The 19,474-nt window shown below is 35.1% G+C and overlaps 1 protein-coding gene across 3 annotated transcripts in view; it reads left to right on the forward strand.

Annotated features, from left to right (window-relative positions):
- CNTN5 (contactin 5) overlaps positions 1 to 19,474 on the forward strand; it is a 628,741-nt gene that overhangs the window by 468,010 nt on the left and 141,257 nt on the right. For all 3 annotated transcript variants that reach the window (XM_051643085.1, XM_051643105.1, XM_051643094.1), the window contains one exon: positions 8,101 to 8,203. In XM_051643085.1, the coding sequence (XP_051499045.1) occupies positions 8,101 to 8,203 (103 nt within the window). The remainder of the gene's footprint in view (positions 1 to 8,100; positions 8,204 to 19,474) is intronic.

Below are 19,474 nucleotides of genomic sequence, written 5' to 3' on the forward strand. Positions count from 1 at the left end.
TTTTGGCTTTTTGTTGACTCATATTCTTAGCCTATTCAAGCAAGACAGCACATTATTTAGCATAGTGGAGTCCTGATTTTTCTGAATGTGTATGGCTGATCAGAAAAATTATCTGTATACACAGTGAGTTAAAATGTTTGGGTTATCATGTTTCCATACAACTATATATTCACAATTCTTCATACTGGAATGTCATATATAAGCCTTTCAGATGACCTCTCTAATTTCTGAATGTCCAAAGGATTAAGGGTGGTTTGATCTGATGCCAGAGATGCTGGGCTTAGCAGAAGAGTTTAGATTCTAAAATTCATATGTGTAAGAGATTCAATAGATTAAAGTCTAGATTATGACTCAGTAAAGACTTCTCTTGGTCATAGCTACTGCTTGATGTTTCCAAACACAGGTAAACAGCAGTCCCTGCAGCCTAAACTGTAAACTTGAAGATCTGAAGAGCTAGAGAAAACACCACGGCTCCCCTCATTGCTTATTTTGATTTTACCTCATTGCTTTTGTGCCCTTTGAGTTTGGCCCCAGTTCTCTTTATTCAGGCAAAACACAGCCACTTAAAACTGAAAAATAAGTGCTTTTAGTTGTACTCCCTATTTAAGAGAGGTAGAAATCTCTTGCTCCAGGGGAGGTTTAGATTAGATACTACAAGAAACTTCTTCACTGAAAGCATTATTAAACATTGGAATAGGCTGCCCAGGGAGGTGGTTGAATCATCATCCCTTAAGGTGTTTAAAAGATGTGTAGATGTGGTGTATGATGGAGTATGATTTAGCACTAGACATGGTGGAGTCAGATTAATAGCTGGACTCAATTATCTTAAAGGTCTGTTCCAAACAGAACAATTCTGTGATTCTGTGTATGTACGACACCTTTATAAATAACTAATTTTTACAATATCTCAAGATAGGAATCTTATTTCTAGAAAGAGCTTTCTAAACAGAGTTCAGAGATTAACTGCTGGACTAGTGGAATGGAGTGTAATACAAAGATGGATTTTAAAGTGGGAGGAATTTAAGCTTCAGTTAAACATTTTTTTTTTTTTTCTTAAATGTGACCTTCTACATTTATACCTTCATGGTTAGAAATACATAAACACCTTATTCCCTGGCTGTAAATTAAGAAGAGTTTGTTCTCTTCTTGTGCTACATTCATTAAAATATTTTTTTCCCAGAAAGAGAATTATTAAATTTTCTTTGATATTAGTATAGATTCCAGTAAAGACTTCGTTCCATCCAGTGAGATGTGATAGGATTTGCTCTTTGAATAACATATGGAAACTCTGTTGGTACTTTAGTGTTAAATGCATCACAGAATGCAACTTCACATGAGCATTTTTGGGGCTTCTCAAAGGATAAATTTATATCTCAAACCTTGGCTAAGAGATCTCTAAGTGGAAGGAATACTGGGGACAGTTATCATAAAAAAAAATTCCCACAGTAAATTTTTAGAGACTTTACAACAGGTGCTGGTCATTCCATTTAGAATAAGATTAATGGCAGATAAGTCAATAAATTATTCCCTATGCACTGAATATTTCTGCTGCAGTCAGGATATAATGGTGAGTATCATCATTGTATTTGAGTTATTTGGGCTTGTACTGTGAAATTACTGACATTGTAAATGGCTGTATTTAGGACTCTCCCTTCCAAATAAATACTTGAGAACATTCAATGGTGCAAGTTTTAGGGAAAATGCTAAATATTTGTTTGTCATAACAAGATACACATGATAAAAAATCCCTAGATTCCATCGCAGGATATAAGAGGAGAAACTATGCATAAACATCTCTGCCATAGTTCCTCAGTAAAAAGTTTTGTGGGTTTTGATACATATTCACACAACAGATCATAATTATGAACTAGGAAACTCAATTTGTAAACTAGGTGATCTTAGAGGTCTTTTCCAACCGAAACTATTCTGTGATTCTGTAAATTCTTTTGCAGCAGAACAAGTTCATCATTCCTCAAGAGGTTTCCCAGAAATTGAGAGGAACGCCCAAACCAATACAACTCCCAGTAATTTTGTGATTAGAGCACTACCCAGGCTGGAAGAGAACTAGATTAACATTCCTACACTCTCTGATTAAGATCAGAGACTTAACCCAAAGCTCTCAGGCAAACACCCTTAATAATATTTTGACAAGGTTTGTATCTTTTGCTAATAAAATAATGGCAAGAATAAATCTGTGCCTAATCTTTCTCCTGAGTATAGGAAATCTTTGGCTTTCATTTTCTCCCTAGTCCTCTGACAATGTTCAGCCAGGAATCTTATATTCTTTCCTAGCTACTACCTTAAAAGCTTATCAGCCACTTACTCCAGTATTCCCTCTAACCTGTTTCATTTAAAATTAATTTCTGAAGTAAGCTAAAGAGCTATTACTTAAACAGTTTGAAACAAACCCAAATCATTTTAGCTGAAAGGTTTTAAGGAGCCACTGTGGAAGCTTGTGTTCTGGGAGATTCAAGAGTGCAGTTAATATCTGACTGAGACTAATGGAACAGAAGCAATAGCCTCTACACAGCTGGAGTAAGATGATGTCTCATGATTTCTCAGCAGTTTTATTTTTTTTATCCTGTGAAGACAAAAAGTGCTATTGTGTGGATACACTCATAGACCAGCAATTTTTCTACACGCTTTATTTGAGGTTGCAAAAGTCATGGACTGGCAGATTAAATGAAGTAGAGCAGTCCTTTTCAAAATGGTAATGACTGATACCCTGACTGAAGCTCTTTCACTTGTTTGTAGCTGAAAGGACTGACAGACAGAAACTGATCATGCTACTTTATTTCCTTCTCTGTTTCCATTAAATGGCCCATGGGGGATAATGTAAACAGGTTTAGATGTTATAATATTTGTAAATGTTCGAAATTTTATTACATATATTCCTGCTCTATGTGAGCACCTCACAAACAGTGTTTATCACATTGTTGTGATTTAGTGAATTGTGGCATCTATATTTTTTATGGAAAACTAAAATGCAGATAACTGTAGATAAGGCTAATAGGACACTTTGGATAACTGAGCTTTTAACTCAAGTCTGGGATTTGTATCCAAGTCAGAGGAACTTTTAAGTGAAACAACTTATTAAAACTAAACCTGATTTTAAGTTCATTTTTCCTTACCTGAGCTGGAAGAATATCTAATAATTGCTCTGTGATAACTGCATTGTTGCAAAACATCTGAAAGAGAGAATAGGAACATATTATTTTCCTATAAATATTGAGCCCCATTTCTGCACGTGTGACTAAGAAATCATTGATTCTAGCAAGGTCAAGCTGTGCTTAGTCCTGGTATGTGTCCAGTCATTTGAACTGGTGCCTTTTTCAGTAATTGGAGTTATAACAGAAGCATTATTAGAGTTTCATCTTGGTTCAACTTCACCTGGCCAGGGTCTTCCCTGATCAGACAGAGATGGGAAGTGCTCTCCTCACACACACTGACAGGGCAGAGATCCAGAGACTAGGAGATGTAAGGTGGGATGATTTATTTCAGAATATAGCCCAGGAGTAAGATTTACTTAAACAAATAGAAAAGCTTAACTTTTCATCCCTTTTTTAATCCCAAACAGCATTTCAAGATCTGGAAAGTTAGATTTATTTTGAAGCAGTGTATTTCACGCCAATCACAAATGCACTTCAATCCCCAGATCTGAACATAGCTGTAAGGCACATTTTAAGAAGCAGGGAGTGTAATAAACTAATTAGCCTATGGAAGACTGAATCAGGGAGGTCGTCTCTGGGAAGGTAAAAGATTGTCCAAAAGGAGGTATTTTCATGTAAAGGCTGAGCACAGGAGCCTTTTGAACAGCTCCCTGCTCCTTTATAGTTCTCAGACAATGTGAACTCTATGATTTGTTGGTGTTTGAAAATCATATATTATGTTTTTATTCTATGCTGTTCAATTTTATTTATTGTTATATTTCATATTTGATAACTGGAAATAAAAAGTGACTGAGGAAATTTTTTATGGCCTTAACCAAATGTCTCAAGATACTCATATATAGAGAGAGATTGATTTGAATGCATATAGCTCAAGGCCTCTATATTTTTTTAAAGTTCAGGTTCCTTTTAGCACCTGATACAAATGAACACAAATCTTTATGAAAATGCAAATGATAGTTATTTTACTACTGATTCATAGTGACCAAACTAAAAATTGGGAAAGATAAGGAGCCTGGGGTACAACTGCTATGGCAAAGCAATTATAGTGTAACATGGAAAGGTATCCCTTGATATGTATGCAATTGCAATGGCCTTCTTGGTCTCAAAGATAATAAACAATAAGGATGAAAAATGTTCCTCTGCAATAATAGACTTGTTTCCTAATTTTCATAGGGACACCAAGCAATTGTTCAGTAATTTTTCTACATTTTTCCACCAGTTGCTGCAGGCATGTCACTTGCTAATGTAACAATAATCGAGAAGAACAGGACATGGTGCAAAACACTAGCAGATCAGCATTTTATTATGAATATGAAATTATGGCATGGCTTGCAAAGAGCGTTCAATACTTGTATAGATAATACCTGCTAGAGAGGTAATTTAAGTTAAAAACTTGATATGAAAAAAACCATTGTCCCTCAGATATGTTCATAACTACTGTACTATTTTCAAGGTAAGAATAATTTAATCCTACTTTAAGCTGCATTTTTTTTCAGGGCTAAGGCAAATTTCTGATAGTATATGCCAATTCAACACAATGACTTTCAGGGACAAAGTCTTACACAAAAGCAAAAAGCATGTTTTAAATTTGTCAAACCACAAAACCTGTCAGTGAGTATTCACAGTCAATAGATGCCAGAGGTTTAAAACTAACACCTCAGGGGTGTAAGGCTGCATCATAAAATCTAAATTAACTATTTTCAGCAGTGTGCACTACGAGGGAACTTAAGGAGTTTTCCCTACCAAGACTAAGTTCTCATCTTTAAAGTTTCAATAGAATAACTTTTAGAAGAAATATTGACCTTTAAAATACTAGCAAATCCCAAAGGCTAAACTCATATGGTAGTCCTAAAGGAAGAGGGATGTACCATTTTCCCTTGTTGGGCCTCAGGCTTAGAAGGAGTGTAGGTAGAAAAGACACTTTTTTTTAAAAAGGGACTCCCAGGAACATCTGAGGAACCAGTAAGTCTGACATCTGTGGCAAGTGTTTTGATAGAAAACACATAGAAAAGTACAATTAGTATAATTGTGTTTATCACATTACAATACAGTGATCTCACATGTACAGTCATATAACATTAACACAGCTTTTAAATACAGAAGTCATGTTTCAATCTGTATGCAACTTCCCTGAAGAGTCAGGGAGAATATGAATGGGAATGGTCAAGATAACACTGTGTTCATTCATTTCAAATAGCTCTTGCAGGGTCACTCATAGAAGTCTGCCAAAGAAATTAAATTGCCAGAGAGGTTGAAGGACAGCCCTTCTAAAAAAGTCCAGCTGTTGTAGGAGTATCTGACCAGTTACAGAACTGGGAGTCAGTGAACTGGGACTTCATGATTCAACACATATACGTCTGGAAAAATAATTAACACAGAGGTAGAAAAGATTGTTCATATAAAATAATTAATGACAGTTAACATTAAAACTAACTGTGAAGAGCTGCAAAAGGATATTGTGGTAACAGAGCAGATAGCTGATAAATAATGTCACCCAGTACAAATTTATATGATACCTGAATCTAAAAATGTAATACTTTTATTATGTGTTATTAGTCAGTAAAGAGATTAGGGTGCCATTGCAGATGAACACCAGCTCACCTGCAAAAAGGCAAACAGAACTAAATCATGAGGAAAGCAAAAGCAAACAAACAACAAAGCACCCACCCCCCAAAATATAGTGATAGAAAGATCTATGGCTTCAGTATTGCTGTGATGTTCTCATCTGCCCATCTAAAAATGATAGAATGGACCTTAAAACCATGCAACATGGGCACTAGGAATGATTGCAAGTTTATTAAAGATTGGCTGTTAGGAAGGATTAATAGTATGGGATTTTTCGGTCTGTAAAGGACACAACAAAAGGGGGTATGACAGATATCTTACAAAATCATGACTGACTCAGCTGAGATGCTGGTATTCATAATCACAAAAAAAAAAAACACCCAGAAAACAGTAAAAGTCACAAGGAATGTATCAAAAGTATAAAGTTTATTATCACAGTAGAAATCTATGGGAATATATATATATTTAGGACAGATTAGGCTAGGAATCATTTTAGTCTAGGCTAGGGAAAATTTTAATTGACTACAATTATATTGATACCCTAACTTTATTTTAATACCCAGGGCACAATGAGTAATCTCCTTTTTTCTTCAAAATATAATTTTTAAGCTTTAATAACAAAACTTGCCTTTTCATACAAGGGGCATTATTTCTCCACAGGTTCATAAAAAAATGTAAAATCATTGATTTAGTAATGATTTTTTAGGAAAAATGGGCTGGTATTCCTAGTGTATGTAATACTTGCATGTTTCTGTTTTTTTCTAAAAGAAATTTACTGCTACTTATAAAGCCACATTATTTGTGAAATTACATTGTTTGAATTAGAAGCATTTTATGCTTTCTACTTTTTTAGATTCACATATCAAACACATTTAGATTTGCTAACTAAACTTAAGCCCCTAAAGACATATTTATATGCATGTATGTTCAGACTTCCTCTAAAGACAAATCCACAGGAGCCTGTGGGACAACAGCAGGAAGAGAGCACAACCCCATGGAAAACTCCTGAGTCCCATGAGGAATCTTTGAAGGGCTAGAAGTATGTTTTACCATTTCAGCCTTATATATATTATGTTTTGTTCTAATAGGTTGTGAGTTGGTTTTCCATCTGTCTCTGCCAGCTGCCCTTCTCTCAGCTGTAAATCTTAGATTCCCCTGCTTCCATGTTCGTCCTTATACTCCTTTCTTTTCCCTTTCTTGCATAAGATACCTCTTTTGTCTCCTTTCTTTTCCTCCGTCCTTCCTGATCTTGCTGATCAGACATTTCTTCTAAGTGATATCAAATATAAACTTCTCACCTCACCTTATATAATCTGTTTCCTTTCCCTGCTCATTTCTCATTCCCTAAATTCTTGTGATTCTACAAAGCTGTCAGTCACTCCACTACAAATTTCAGATCATTCTACTTATTTCAATGTTTACATTTTTCACATTCATGAATCTTTTTCTAGTTGTATGCTAGAGTACTAAGCATCTTGTCCTAATAAAATTAATTATCTCCCAAATATCAGGGTTGCTGAAAATAAAATAATTGAAGGTGATTGGAAGGGACCTCCAAAGATCATTGAGTCTAACCCCCCCTGCCAGAGCAGGACAAAATTAAAAAACAAACAAACAAACAAAAACAAAATCAAACAAACAAAAAAAGCCACCAAACTAGGGCAGATGACTCAGAAAGGCATCCAGGGAGGTCTTGAAAGTCTCCAGAGAAGGAGACTCCACAATCTCTCTGGGCAGCCTGTTCCAGTGCTCTGTAACCCTCACAGTAAAGAAGTTCTTCCTCTTGTTGAGGTGAAACTTTCTGTGCTTGAGTTTGAATCCATTGCCCCTCGTCCTATCACAGGACACAAGTGAAAAGAGGTTGTGCCTGCCTTCTTGATGCCCAGTTCTTGATGAGGAACTTTGTATGTGTCTGCATAGCTGTGTTTCTATCTCAATACACAAATTCTCTTACATCTTTTGAGTTTTTCTTGCTGGGCTTAGAAGTTCTAAATCGAATGCAGCATGATACATCAATTTATTTGTCATACCTGTCACTGCACTGGTAAGCAAAGTTTTAGTCTATGAAGTTTCTCACCCTCTAAAAACTGATTGCCTGGTTTAATCTTTCAAAATGCAAATATTATCCCATGTTTGAGAATATAAATCCTTTTTCTTATGCTCACTGTTGTGCTGCTGATAACCCTGAAAAACATTTTAGAATGGACCTGAGCAGAGCACATCAGATCAAACAAGGCTATCTCCATCAGTTACTAGCTTTACTGTTGGACAGGTTCAAAAAGGAAACTGCAGAGTCTTTCTGTGATAATCTCAACAAATGGAAAACTGATGATATTTCATATTCTAAACGTTACTTTTTTTCCAGGTGTGATGGGGGAATATGAACCAAAAATTGAAGTCCATTTTCCTTACACAGTTACAGCTGCAAGGGGAGCTACTGTTAAGATGGAGTGTTTTGCACTTGGCAAGTAAGTACAGATTCTTTCATAATTATACATCATTGTTTATTAAGATGTGACATGCCTAATTTGTGGTTTCACTATTTTGCTGGATTTCATTTTCACAGATAGTCCTTACTGCACAGTCAAATTAACCAACTGGCTAAGTAGCCAATTATGAATTCCCTGCCCTGCCATTTTGTGGACAGCAATTCATTCAAGTTAAAAGACTCCTTGTCAAATTGTAAAGTAACTTTCTTGTAAACAGAAGGAGAAAAGGGGTTTTTTATTGAAAATTTTACCAGACTCACACATTTATTCACTGTTTTACTGTAAATCAGTAAATTGGATTTTATTTCTTACATGCTGGCTTTCATTAAGAAATAGTGGAAGGATTTGTCTTTATCACTCCTGGGGAGGAATTTCACAAATCAGTTAGTTAGAGGGGTACCTTGCCATTACACCAATTCCTCTTACTTGTTTACCTAAGTAGAAACAAAACATAAGAGAGGACATTTAAAGCAATAATTTATTTTTTCTGAGGCTCACAACTCGAGGTTGCTCGGCAGGCCTGGTTTTCCACAACAGCTTTTCAAAGCCTATCTCTACTGCCTGAAAGGGCTTTCAAAGTATTTTTATAGTAATGTTGAGCTTCATGTGTCATTGGTCGCTGGATTTTTTTGTTCAGGTTTTCCTCTTAAGAGTTCTTATTTACTGGCTGGATGAGATATGTCTTAAACTAGCATCCTTTCTTGCCTGTTTTACATCCAGATTCTCTCAGTAAGCAGGTCAACAGAAAGTATTCGTAAATAACTATGGAGGAATTATGAAAAAATATTGTAATTATATCTATTTAGGACGAGCGAAGTTGAAGGAGAGGCAGGATACAGCCAAACCAGTCCTAACAAAATGTAGGACACCATAGCCCATGTACAGTGAGACACTAGACAGTGACATCAGCTTTTGCAAATTCATTCCCTCCTTAAATGTAAGCAGTAGCTTAGAAGGCAGATGTGACAGGAGAACTTCTGCAAGGTAAAACACAAATTATGGTAAAGGTAAGGAAAGATGTATAGGAGAGAGGACAGAAAAGCAAGAGATGGAGAGATTCTCTAAAATGCTGAAATATATGTGGAAAAGGGCTGTTGTCTAAAGGCTGGTGGCTCCAAGCTCTTTCCTGTCAGCAACACTAACCATTTTCTGTCAGGTCAGGAGTTGGCCATGGCGATCTTTCAGACTCTTGGCTATGGCTGAAACAGGAAGCAATGTGTTAGATTCTGTTTTCCTCATTTTGCTGGAATGAAATTGCAGCTGCTGCCAGATTACAAGTCAGCTGTCAATTTGCAGTGAAGAGGAGGAATGCCACATGTTGTTCTTTGCAACCATCACTGACAGGCAAGAAATGCAGCTACTGATACCTTCCATCATTAGCACCTTGGGATTTAGCAAACTCTCTCAAAGGGTCAGTTACTATTCAAACAGCCACACAAGGAAAGCAAAGGTTGACAGGAAAGGCTTAAATTAGCTTATTTCCACATTCATATTTGGTGTTAACCTTTAATAAACAAAAAAACAAAACCACCTGAACCATCAAGGAATTTAAGGTTATTTAGTAAGTTGACCCCATTCCCTGATATTGTAATGGGCAGCTATTTTTACCATGCACATTCCTTATCTCCTTTTCACAGCCATTAATGAACAATCAAATCAGCTGAGTTGAAATTGTTTTCAACCTGATATGGTAATAATTACACGAATGACATTTCAGGCCTCATTTGAAACCTGGAGGCTGAGGTGGGAGGTAGAAATGCGTCAGATTTCCTGTTAATTTTCATCATTCTAATTTTTTGTCCTTACATCTTATTCCTGATAACTTGTACAGATCTTTTCTTATTACACTGCGATGCGTCCCCATTACCAAACGGAATCAGCAACTAATTAGTTCCTTCTTTATTATTTAGCATTTTGAAATTTGGTATTTTGAATTCTTATTGTAAGTAATAGAGAAGCTATTCCAGTCTCAAAACCAATGTTTTGCTGTTTTTCTCATGCTTTAATTTAGCTGTCTGAAACATTCACTCTTCTCCCTCTGCTGTAATTGTGAGAAATATAGACGTTCCAGTGAGATTTCCTGAAATAGGCATTTGGTAAATATTCCAGAAAGAGTCTAGTCTTTGGTTTCAGATTAATGATTTATTAATAGTGTTTATTTAGAACTGCCAGTCACTATGGCTGTAAGAATTAAATAAATTGGAGCTGTGAAGCTTTTGTTTCCAAACTAAAATTAAATGTCTTAATTGTAGTCAGACAGAAATTCTTTGAGAAGGATTTAATTTTGACCCAAGCAATATGTAGCTGGTCCAGTTACAAGTGAAAATATGATGTCACTGATGCCAATTATAAGTAGCTATTGTTGTTACTAAAGAATTCAAAGTAATACAGGAGTTAAGTACTTCAAAATTATATTTATTGCATTAGATAATGGTGCTTATAATGAGCATCAGTGTTGGCTAAGAAATCACTGCATATGTCCATGATTTACTGCTGAAGGACACTGGGAGACATGACAGACAGAAGACTCAAAAAATATACTTTACCATATATCAGGGTATGTATTTTGGAATTACTGATTTATTATGATATGTGCTGGATATTTATGCTGGCCCACTTTTGTTGACAAGTTGTTTTTATAGCCATGTTTACTGTCACATCCACACAACAACTTGTGTTTTCATGACATCTATGTTTCATATATATCTGTATGTATAGCATAGAGATATGCTTTCTGCCACTCATGCAGTTATGTCATTTTTATCAGGAACACTTGAATTTTTGTTTATTTCCTAAAAAGAGAGAGGATTATATTTTTTATATATATCTATATATATCTATATCTATATATATATCTGGCAATAACAAACTGTTAACATCTTCTAGAACAAACTACATCTTCTTAGTTTATGTAATTGTTAAATACTTACTGAGTTTAACAATAAGCATCATTAAAAGAATAACTAAAAAGAAAAAATGTCCTTTAAAATTTAATGAATGGAATGGAAAAATTCAAAATGTCTACATTTAAAAAATAAATCTAACCAGCACTATGTTAGTGTTTGCATTTGAGTAAAAAAAAAACACCACTGCTTGTGTCTTTTCCTATTTAAAAATAAAAGCTTCTTTTCTTTTTTCTGTAAAATAAATAAATTAGCTTATTGGTAATTAGCTGGTTGGTTCTAGTCCAGTAATCCTGGTTTTCTAACAAGTCCATCATTCAATGCCAGAACTTGTTTATTATGTAAATCAGAAAGAGAGATCATGACCTTGTTCTTTGGTTATGCTCTGGTGAAGAAGCTATCATTTTCCCAGCTGAAACTCTTGGAAAGATCACAGCATTCCTGGCTTTTTCAGCTCCAGAAATGCAATAGAAGGCCCCTGCCTTCTGAAACAGCACATTGATATTTTAATTTCCTCTCAAATATTACTGGGTTTGCTTTCAAGAACATCTGGAGGCACATGGTAAGATCTTTAATTTCTTTTTTCCATGTACTTTTTAAAAAGTAGTAACTCTTATTCCTTAACTTCTCTACCTATTAAAAAGATACAAAAGCCATGGTTCTGATGGGTAGAAGGACTTCACGTTCTGTCCCCACCACATGACATATTCATAAATGAATCACTTCCAGTGATGGCCATCCAAGTATGCTTTAGCACTTTCATACTTTGGAGTACAGTTGTGTCCTATGTAATTTTAGTACTATTATTTTAACATGGAACTTAAAAGTAGGCATAGATGGAAACACATGGGGTTTTTTAAGCCTCAAAATGAACAAGTTTGCATAGTTGAAACATTGATATAGGACTGGTTTGTCCAAGCTTGCATGAAAAGCTGCAAGTTACAACCCACCTCATTGAGCACAGACCCTTGCCCTCAGAGGAAAGCAAGAAAAAGGAATTGTCAGAAATGTATCATTATTTTTTTTTCATTTGTTTGGTTGTTTTTTTGTTGTTCTGTTTTGTTTGTTTGGGTTTTGGTTTTCTGTTTGTTTGTTTGTTTGTGGTATATAACTCTTATGTTGACTTCTTTTTCCTTTTCAAATAATTTTTCTACACCCACTCATTCACATAGTTGTGGTTTTTTTTATGTCAGGTTGTGTATAATGCACTCACCCTACCTGACCCTCACACTTCAGCCTTTTCTGCCTTGTGCTTTTGGTCATGCATCACAAAATACAGCAGCTTTTATTTTATTCTTCATATATAAATCTCATACTTCATTGGTTTTCTGACTCCAGACAGCAAAAAAAGCTTGTATTCTGACAGTGCCAACAGCCAATTTTGAGTGAGTAATCATATTTTGTTCTCATTAGAAAACATTAGAGGGTGTAGGTCATTGCTGCACTTGTAGGTTACCAAAGTTTTCAATCTTTGCTTTTAAAATATGATTCCTAGGCTATGTAGAATGCCACAAGGGTTGTTTTGCTAAAAACATTAAGTTTTGTACATCCTTTTTTCACTATGGTTATTTTTAATCCACATAGATCAACACATGGAGATTTTAATCAAAAGTATCAATAGAGAACAGCGCTGATAGACAATTTTTCTTGCAACCCGTGTGCTTGGTTGAGGGAGTGTTTTATGTTTGTACTGTTTCTGTATGATAGTAGCATCTGCACAGTGTATCAGTATTATTCCTAACTGGTAGCTTAGTTCACTTTAGGAATGTCAAAACTATGTTTTTATTGGGAAATATTCTTAGTTGAAGATAAGAATAAAATAGATATATTGACTTCCTTTTATTGCTGAATTATGATGAGGCTGTTATAATAGAAGCATTGTTCATGTTGTTATTGTTAATGTTGCTTTGATAATTTTATTGTAAAGTTTGTTTTGAAGAGATTTATAGCTCAGTCATAAACATATATCCCATCTGTAATATGGCTTGCAAGAACTCAGCTCATAGTCCATTTTAAATCTTCCTTCTAAATGAAATAAAATTAAAACAAGGTGGAATTACGTATATTTAACTCACACAAGTGAATGAAATGTAGCAAATGTTCTAAAATGTTTTCCTGAAATAATGAACTCCTAATAAATTCTAATGAATAAATAGTGTTCCAAGTATTAAATCCATAAAATATAGGATTTTATTTTACTTCCTTGACCTGATTTTCTTTTCTTAAAAATGCTATTATTTCTTTAATGTTATTGTCAATGTTTTCATTACAGACAATATACATGTAGAGATACCTTACTGAAGTTTTTTTCAATATGTAGAAATAAAAGCAAAAAAGTGTTTGGATAAGTGCATGTGGCATCTATGCTGTCACAGTTTAACTCAGGATTGGTAATTAAACCAATGACAATAATGCTCTCTATCCCCTCCCCCTCACACCCAATAGGCAAAGGAGAGAGAATAAGGAGATGCTTCCAGATTGAAAACTAAACTAGACAGCATTAATGAAATACTAATGATAAAAGAAAATATGTACAAATATATACAAATATGTGTAGGAATGTATGAAACCCCTATTACCTCCCTCACCATAGGTGAATAGAAGTTTTCAGATTTGCACTGTATTGTTTCTTAACTGCAAAGGACAAAACTTGAACCCCTCTGCATTTTACATTTGTAAAATATGGCTTTTCCTTTCAGTTCGCCAGCTAAAACTATTCCAGAAATCTTTCATATATTTCTCCCCTACCTTTTATCCTTTTGTTGGCTAATCTTGACAAATCCAGTATTACCTTACTTACACTCATCCAGAATGTTTCATAATGGGTATTCATGTGTAGTCTGTAGAAAGGTTCTTCCTGGCGTCAGACGTGGCAGGAGGCATCGCCTGCTGTAAACTGTCAACTGAAGCAGAAGAGACCTTCCTGACCCCTTCCCACTAATCCAGTACCACAAAAGGTCTCATGAGGATTTCTATTCTGAGATCAAGTTATTTTCTGACATAAATGTCCTTAATATAAAAGCATGGATCCACCTCTCACTCCAGTTCTGGTATTATGCTGAAGAGCCGCAGACCTAATGCACTGATTACAGTTTAAAACAAACTGAAATTTAGCCTCTGTTAACTGCACTGCAGTGCATCCCAGGGCACGAGGATGAGTGAGGTGACAAGGTGGCAAGCAGCAGCTGAGTATTACTTGGTATAAACATGGGAATATAACATGAGAATAACTAGATGCTAGCATCTGTTACATTAAAAAGTTCACTGTTTTTAGGGCCAAGTATGACAGTTCTGCTGGCCATTTCTTTGGGATATGTCAGCAGATCTTTGTGGTGGCACTCAAGAGATATAGCTCTGAAATGTCTGAAGTGGAGTAACCACTCAGCCCCAGAAGCTCTTCCTTTCTAGCTACTGGCTTTTGGAAATGATAAAAGCTTCCTTGTACTTTTCCATGAACATAAAACAGTTCTTGCCTTTTCTGACAATAATGGTTACATATAGAAACACTTTTGAATTTACAGATAACCTGATTCTATGCTAAGGACATTCAGAGCACATTAACAGCTCTCATTTCCATCGAATCCTTTGACAGTGGCACATACATTTCTGTTCCCTACACAGCAACTGCTGGTCAAAGCAAAGTATGAAAGTTAATGATGAATCACTCCATTAATAAATAAAGGTTGGAGTGTTGAGAAATTCTAACCAGATTTAATATACAGTTTGCAGACAAAGAGAAAGCTAATTTTGGCTTGTCGTTATTAAAAGATATGCCAAGATCCGAAGCTTGCATTGAAAGGAGTAGATCATTCTACATGTTATACATCTAGTTCTTAGTTGGAACAAAGCATTCAAATATTCAGTGGAATAGGAGTATTCCATGGAACAGGAATGGAATAGGAAAATTACTAGGAGAATAAGGAGTACTAGCATCTTACCATCAGCAATTATAAAGCAAATTTGCTGTTTGGAAGTGAACAGATAGTAATTTGCCTTCACCCTCAAAAAAAATCTTACCGTGATGTTCTATTTTTCATCTACAGGTCATGGAGACATAAAATGGCTGTTTTCTCCTTCTAAAACAGGAAAAACCATTACATCAGTTAGTAAAGTTGAATTATTTGCTCATAACCAAACTGCAGGACAGAGATAAAAACTGGTATACAAATATATGTTTCTAAGTCAAACAGAATAAAAAAAGTAATGTTCCTCCATGCCCCTTCATACCACTTCTCACTTCAGGAAACAGATTTTATTAGTTCTATAAAATGCCAAACCTGGAAGCTGTGGAAGCACCTCCTAAAGTTCACTGATAACAAAAAAATCCCAAGACGGAAATCAAAACTCAAACAGCATTTGTCAGTGCTATCAGCAGGGATATCCTTTCCCCAGAGATAAACTTGCAATGAAAAGAATTAACCTTTTTCAATGTGAACATGGCATCCTCATGCTGAGTTTGTTTATATTAAACAGGAGTAGATCCAGGATTTTTTCCCTTTGATATCTTATATTGCTTATGTCAAATAATTCTTTCTAAGACTTTCATCAATCTAAAATTCATTTTTAGCTCATACTGAATAAGAATTTATGTTGTATGGCACTAGATCAGGATAGGATTTTTCAGGCTGGATTGATTTCTGCCTTCCTTTAATTGGACTTGTTCTAGCATAGACTTTATAATGCTGTTACAAATATTGTGATCATTCATAGTAATGTAATAAAGACTCTTTGGTGGATTTCAAGGAGCACTCCCAGGCCTCATTCTATCTCACTCTGACTGAATGCTTTATTCTAACACCTAAAAAATTAGAGTTAATTGTTTTTACCATATGGCATGGGGAAATTGGGGGAGGGGGGATAAAAAAATACCAACCAACAAAACCAAACAAAAATGAAAAAAAAAAAAAAGCCACACAAACAAACAAAAAAACAACCACCAAATGCTACTAAAAAGTATATTCAGTAATTTACACAGAGTGGTTTTTTGCTTCAAAGGTGGAAGACTACATTTTTTCATTCCTAATTCCTATCCAGAAGCACATATGTGAGCTTTCTCCCTGTGTCAGATGTTGAGAGGATCAGAAGGAAACAAATTCTGGCAATAGCCAATAGTAGGCCCCGGGGGTACCACTGCTGTATTTGTCTTCAGGATTTCCTACAAGTAAATAAATGTATATAATACTACGTGGCACAAGTCTTTAATCCAGCACTTCCAGAAGCCATCGTGCTCAGTGTCTTCAAACTCACTAGCTGATCAGCAGGTTCAAAGCCATCTTGTGCACCCCAGACACACTGAAATTACATGTAGTGCTCATTAGAGTCATGACTGGCAGCAGATCTGCTGTTTCTGGAAGTCCTGTACTCATTGTAACTATTTATCTGGAATCAATCTATACATGTACATTGGCCATATCTATACAGCAGAGTCAAGAAATCCTCGATTAATGTAACAGCGACAAAAATCCTACCTGGACAAAGTTTGGAACAGAGAAAAATAAGTCCAGTTATAAAATAGTTTTACAGAAGGCAAGTAAATACAGTAGTACTGTAGTACTGCAGCCCTGAGAATCCATACAGACACCTGCCAAAAACTTGTCAGCTTTTCAGGAAGATTTTCTTCTTCAAAACATTTATCTCCTCCAATTTAAATTTGTGGATTCTTCATGTATTATCCCCTATACTAATACAGAAGATGTTGTATGTCTTTTACTTTCCAAGTTGCTTCAGATTCTTGATTCTCAACAGCCTCGAGGAAGTAACAGGCTGGTGTCAATTTACCCGTTGTTATTTTTTTAACAGTTTTCAGTAGGATGTTCCCTTGCTTCACAGTGCCCCCATCCAGAAAGCTGAGATAGGGTGTGATACAGAGACTAGGATGAAAAGGATCACTGGACGGCTAAGGAAAAAAAAAAAAAAGAACTTGCTCCTGTCCTCAAAAGAGTTGTAGTAGCTCAACAACTCCTCCATGCTACAGATTTTCTATAGATTTACTAAAAATCTTTGAAAACATCGGAAGTGTCAGGTATGTTATCTGACTTTACCTATCAAAGAGTTAAGCATTAAGTTTGAACTAACAGTTTAGGCTCTGATCAATCAGTACAGAAAAGCCTCTGGAGTATAATTCACTACGAATAATAATTCCCTATAGATATTAAATAATTGTCCATAGCACTATTTTGGATGTTAGAGATGCTCTAACGTGTTAGGATTTACAGTGTGAAGAAAATGACGTGGAGCAGGACATGTAGCCAAGTAGGCACAATGTCCTTGGCTCTGTGTTACAAAGACCAAGTCAGCAGTGGTAGACAGCACATTGACATTAGTTTATGACACTGATACATGCATCAGACTTCTTTAGTACAGTCATGGATGTGTGTTGATGTGAATTGCAGACCTGGACTCATTCCTGCACACAGGTTTGAAACTCATCACCATTTCCTTCTATCCCATTTCTACTCTGAAATCACTAGTAATCACAGTTGCCGTATTTCATGAGTACTAACTACTTTGTAATAATAAAATGAAAGGACAAGCTATTACCTTGTCTCCTAAATCTCTATCTGACTAGAACAGATTTATATGGAACGTTCTAAAGATAGAATAGTGAATGGTGAATGAGTGTTTCTGGAAAGTATCTCTTGAAGAAATTTCATGATACTCCTCAACATTTAAATCCTACATAATTATCCTGTAATAATTGGAAATTTAACACAGTTGCAGGGCTACAGCGTACAAGGGGAAAGGCTTTTTTATAGTCTCAAATGCACAGGCATGCAGAAGTTTTCAAGCTATGTTATGATTTGAACCTATGCTTTTGAAGACAGCTCAGAAGAGTCTGGTATGGTATGGTAAAGAGACAGTGTGTAGAAGAATTGATTTTGCAGCAGAAGGTAAAATATTTTGAAAAAGCACATCAATTTGTGCCAATAAGAAGTAAAAAAGTATCCTATGCAATTTTATTTAAGATACTGCTGAAAAACTGAGAGTTCAGATCCATGAAAAAGGAGTTTTAAAATGTTAGTATTCCTGTCATTCCCACCTCACCCTTTTCCTGAAATAGATATATTTTATAGATCTAATTAAATTCTTTTTCAGATGAAACAGAAAGAGCAAAAAAAGGATAAAATTTCCTCTAAATATTTTTTCAAAATATGTCTATTTCCAAAGAAACCTGTAAAGAATTCCCAACAATTTCAGTAACAGTTACCCCAAATAATATACTGCTGAAAATTCTCTTTTATAATCTCCTCTATATATGAATGTAAAATTATAACTCGTATTTTTTTCAAATTTGATCTGAACAAACCCACAGTGATGTCTATCACAGTCACCAGTGACCTCTTAGAACTTTAATTTTGGCTCAGACAAAGAAGTTTAATGATGGTATTTTTTAAAACAAGTGGGATTTTTTTCTTGGTGGTGCTAACTTACCAGTAATATTCAACAGATTATTTCCAAAACTGAGGAGAAATCTCATCTTTGAGTGCAACTGAAACTTGAATATAATGACTCATAGGAGTTGAATGTGAACAGGGCTATAATAAATAAGGAAACTATTCCCACAGATGTCTGCTGAGACAAAAAAAAATATGGATTATAAGATTTAATAAGTATGCATAATGCATTAAAATGATATTAATGTTAGAGAGACTTCTTCTATTGCTGTTTTTTAAAAAGCTGTGGATTATTTGAAAAGATGAACAGTATGTGCTTATGTTAACTTTTATGGGGGATTTGATGAGTTTTCTAGAACAGTCATGTAACTTTATTCTTTCACATACTCACTCAGATATATTTCATGCTTTAATTTCATTCTCAGAAAAGTCACAGAGGAGAAATACATATTGACATATTTTTATTTCAGATGTAAAATTCATCCCTCACTTGTAAGTTATGCAAGGAAAATCAGAAGCTTCATTAAACAGAACTACAAGTTGTCTGTGACTAGTGATTTGCAGTTTGGGAGTACTTTCCTTTGAAATCATTAAATCTACACAGCTAAAGTAATTTTATCTCCTTGAAAAACTGCGCTTACTGTCTCATACTGGTGAAGAAAGTAAAGTGAAGTTTCTTAAAATGTTTCCTAATGGTGCAGAGAACAGAAAGTTTCCTCTGTATTTGCCATGCTATATACATTTGCTTTCTGTAGCATACACAAAAGCAATTTTTTAAAAAATGAGTTAAATGCAATTTAAAGGAAATTCCCAAATACATTAATTTCATAATCATCTCATAGCACCTGTATGGGACAATGTTCATGGTTTACAATCAATTCATTGTTTCTCTGAAATATACACAATAAAAAATCCCACTTACCAGTTCTATTCAGCAGAACCAATTTTCTTCC

This window comes from Apus apus, chromosome 1 (assembly GCF_020740795.1).
Source record: "Apus apus isolate bApuApu2 chromosome 1, bApuApu2.pri.cur, whole genome shotgun sequence".
In the NCBI taxonomy this organism is placed as follows: Eukaryota; Metazoa; Chordata; class Aves; order Apodiformes; family Apodidae; genus Apus; species Apus apus.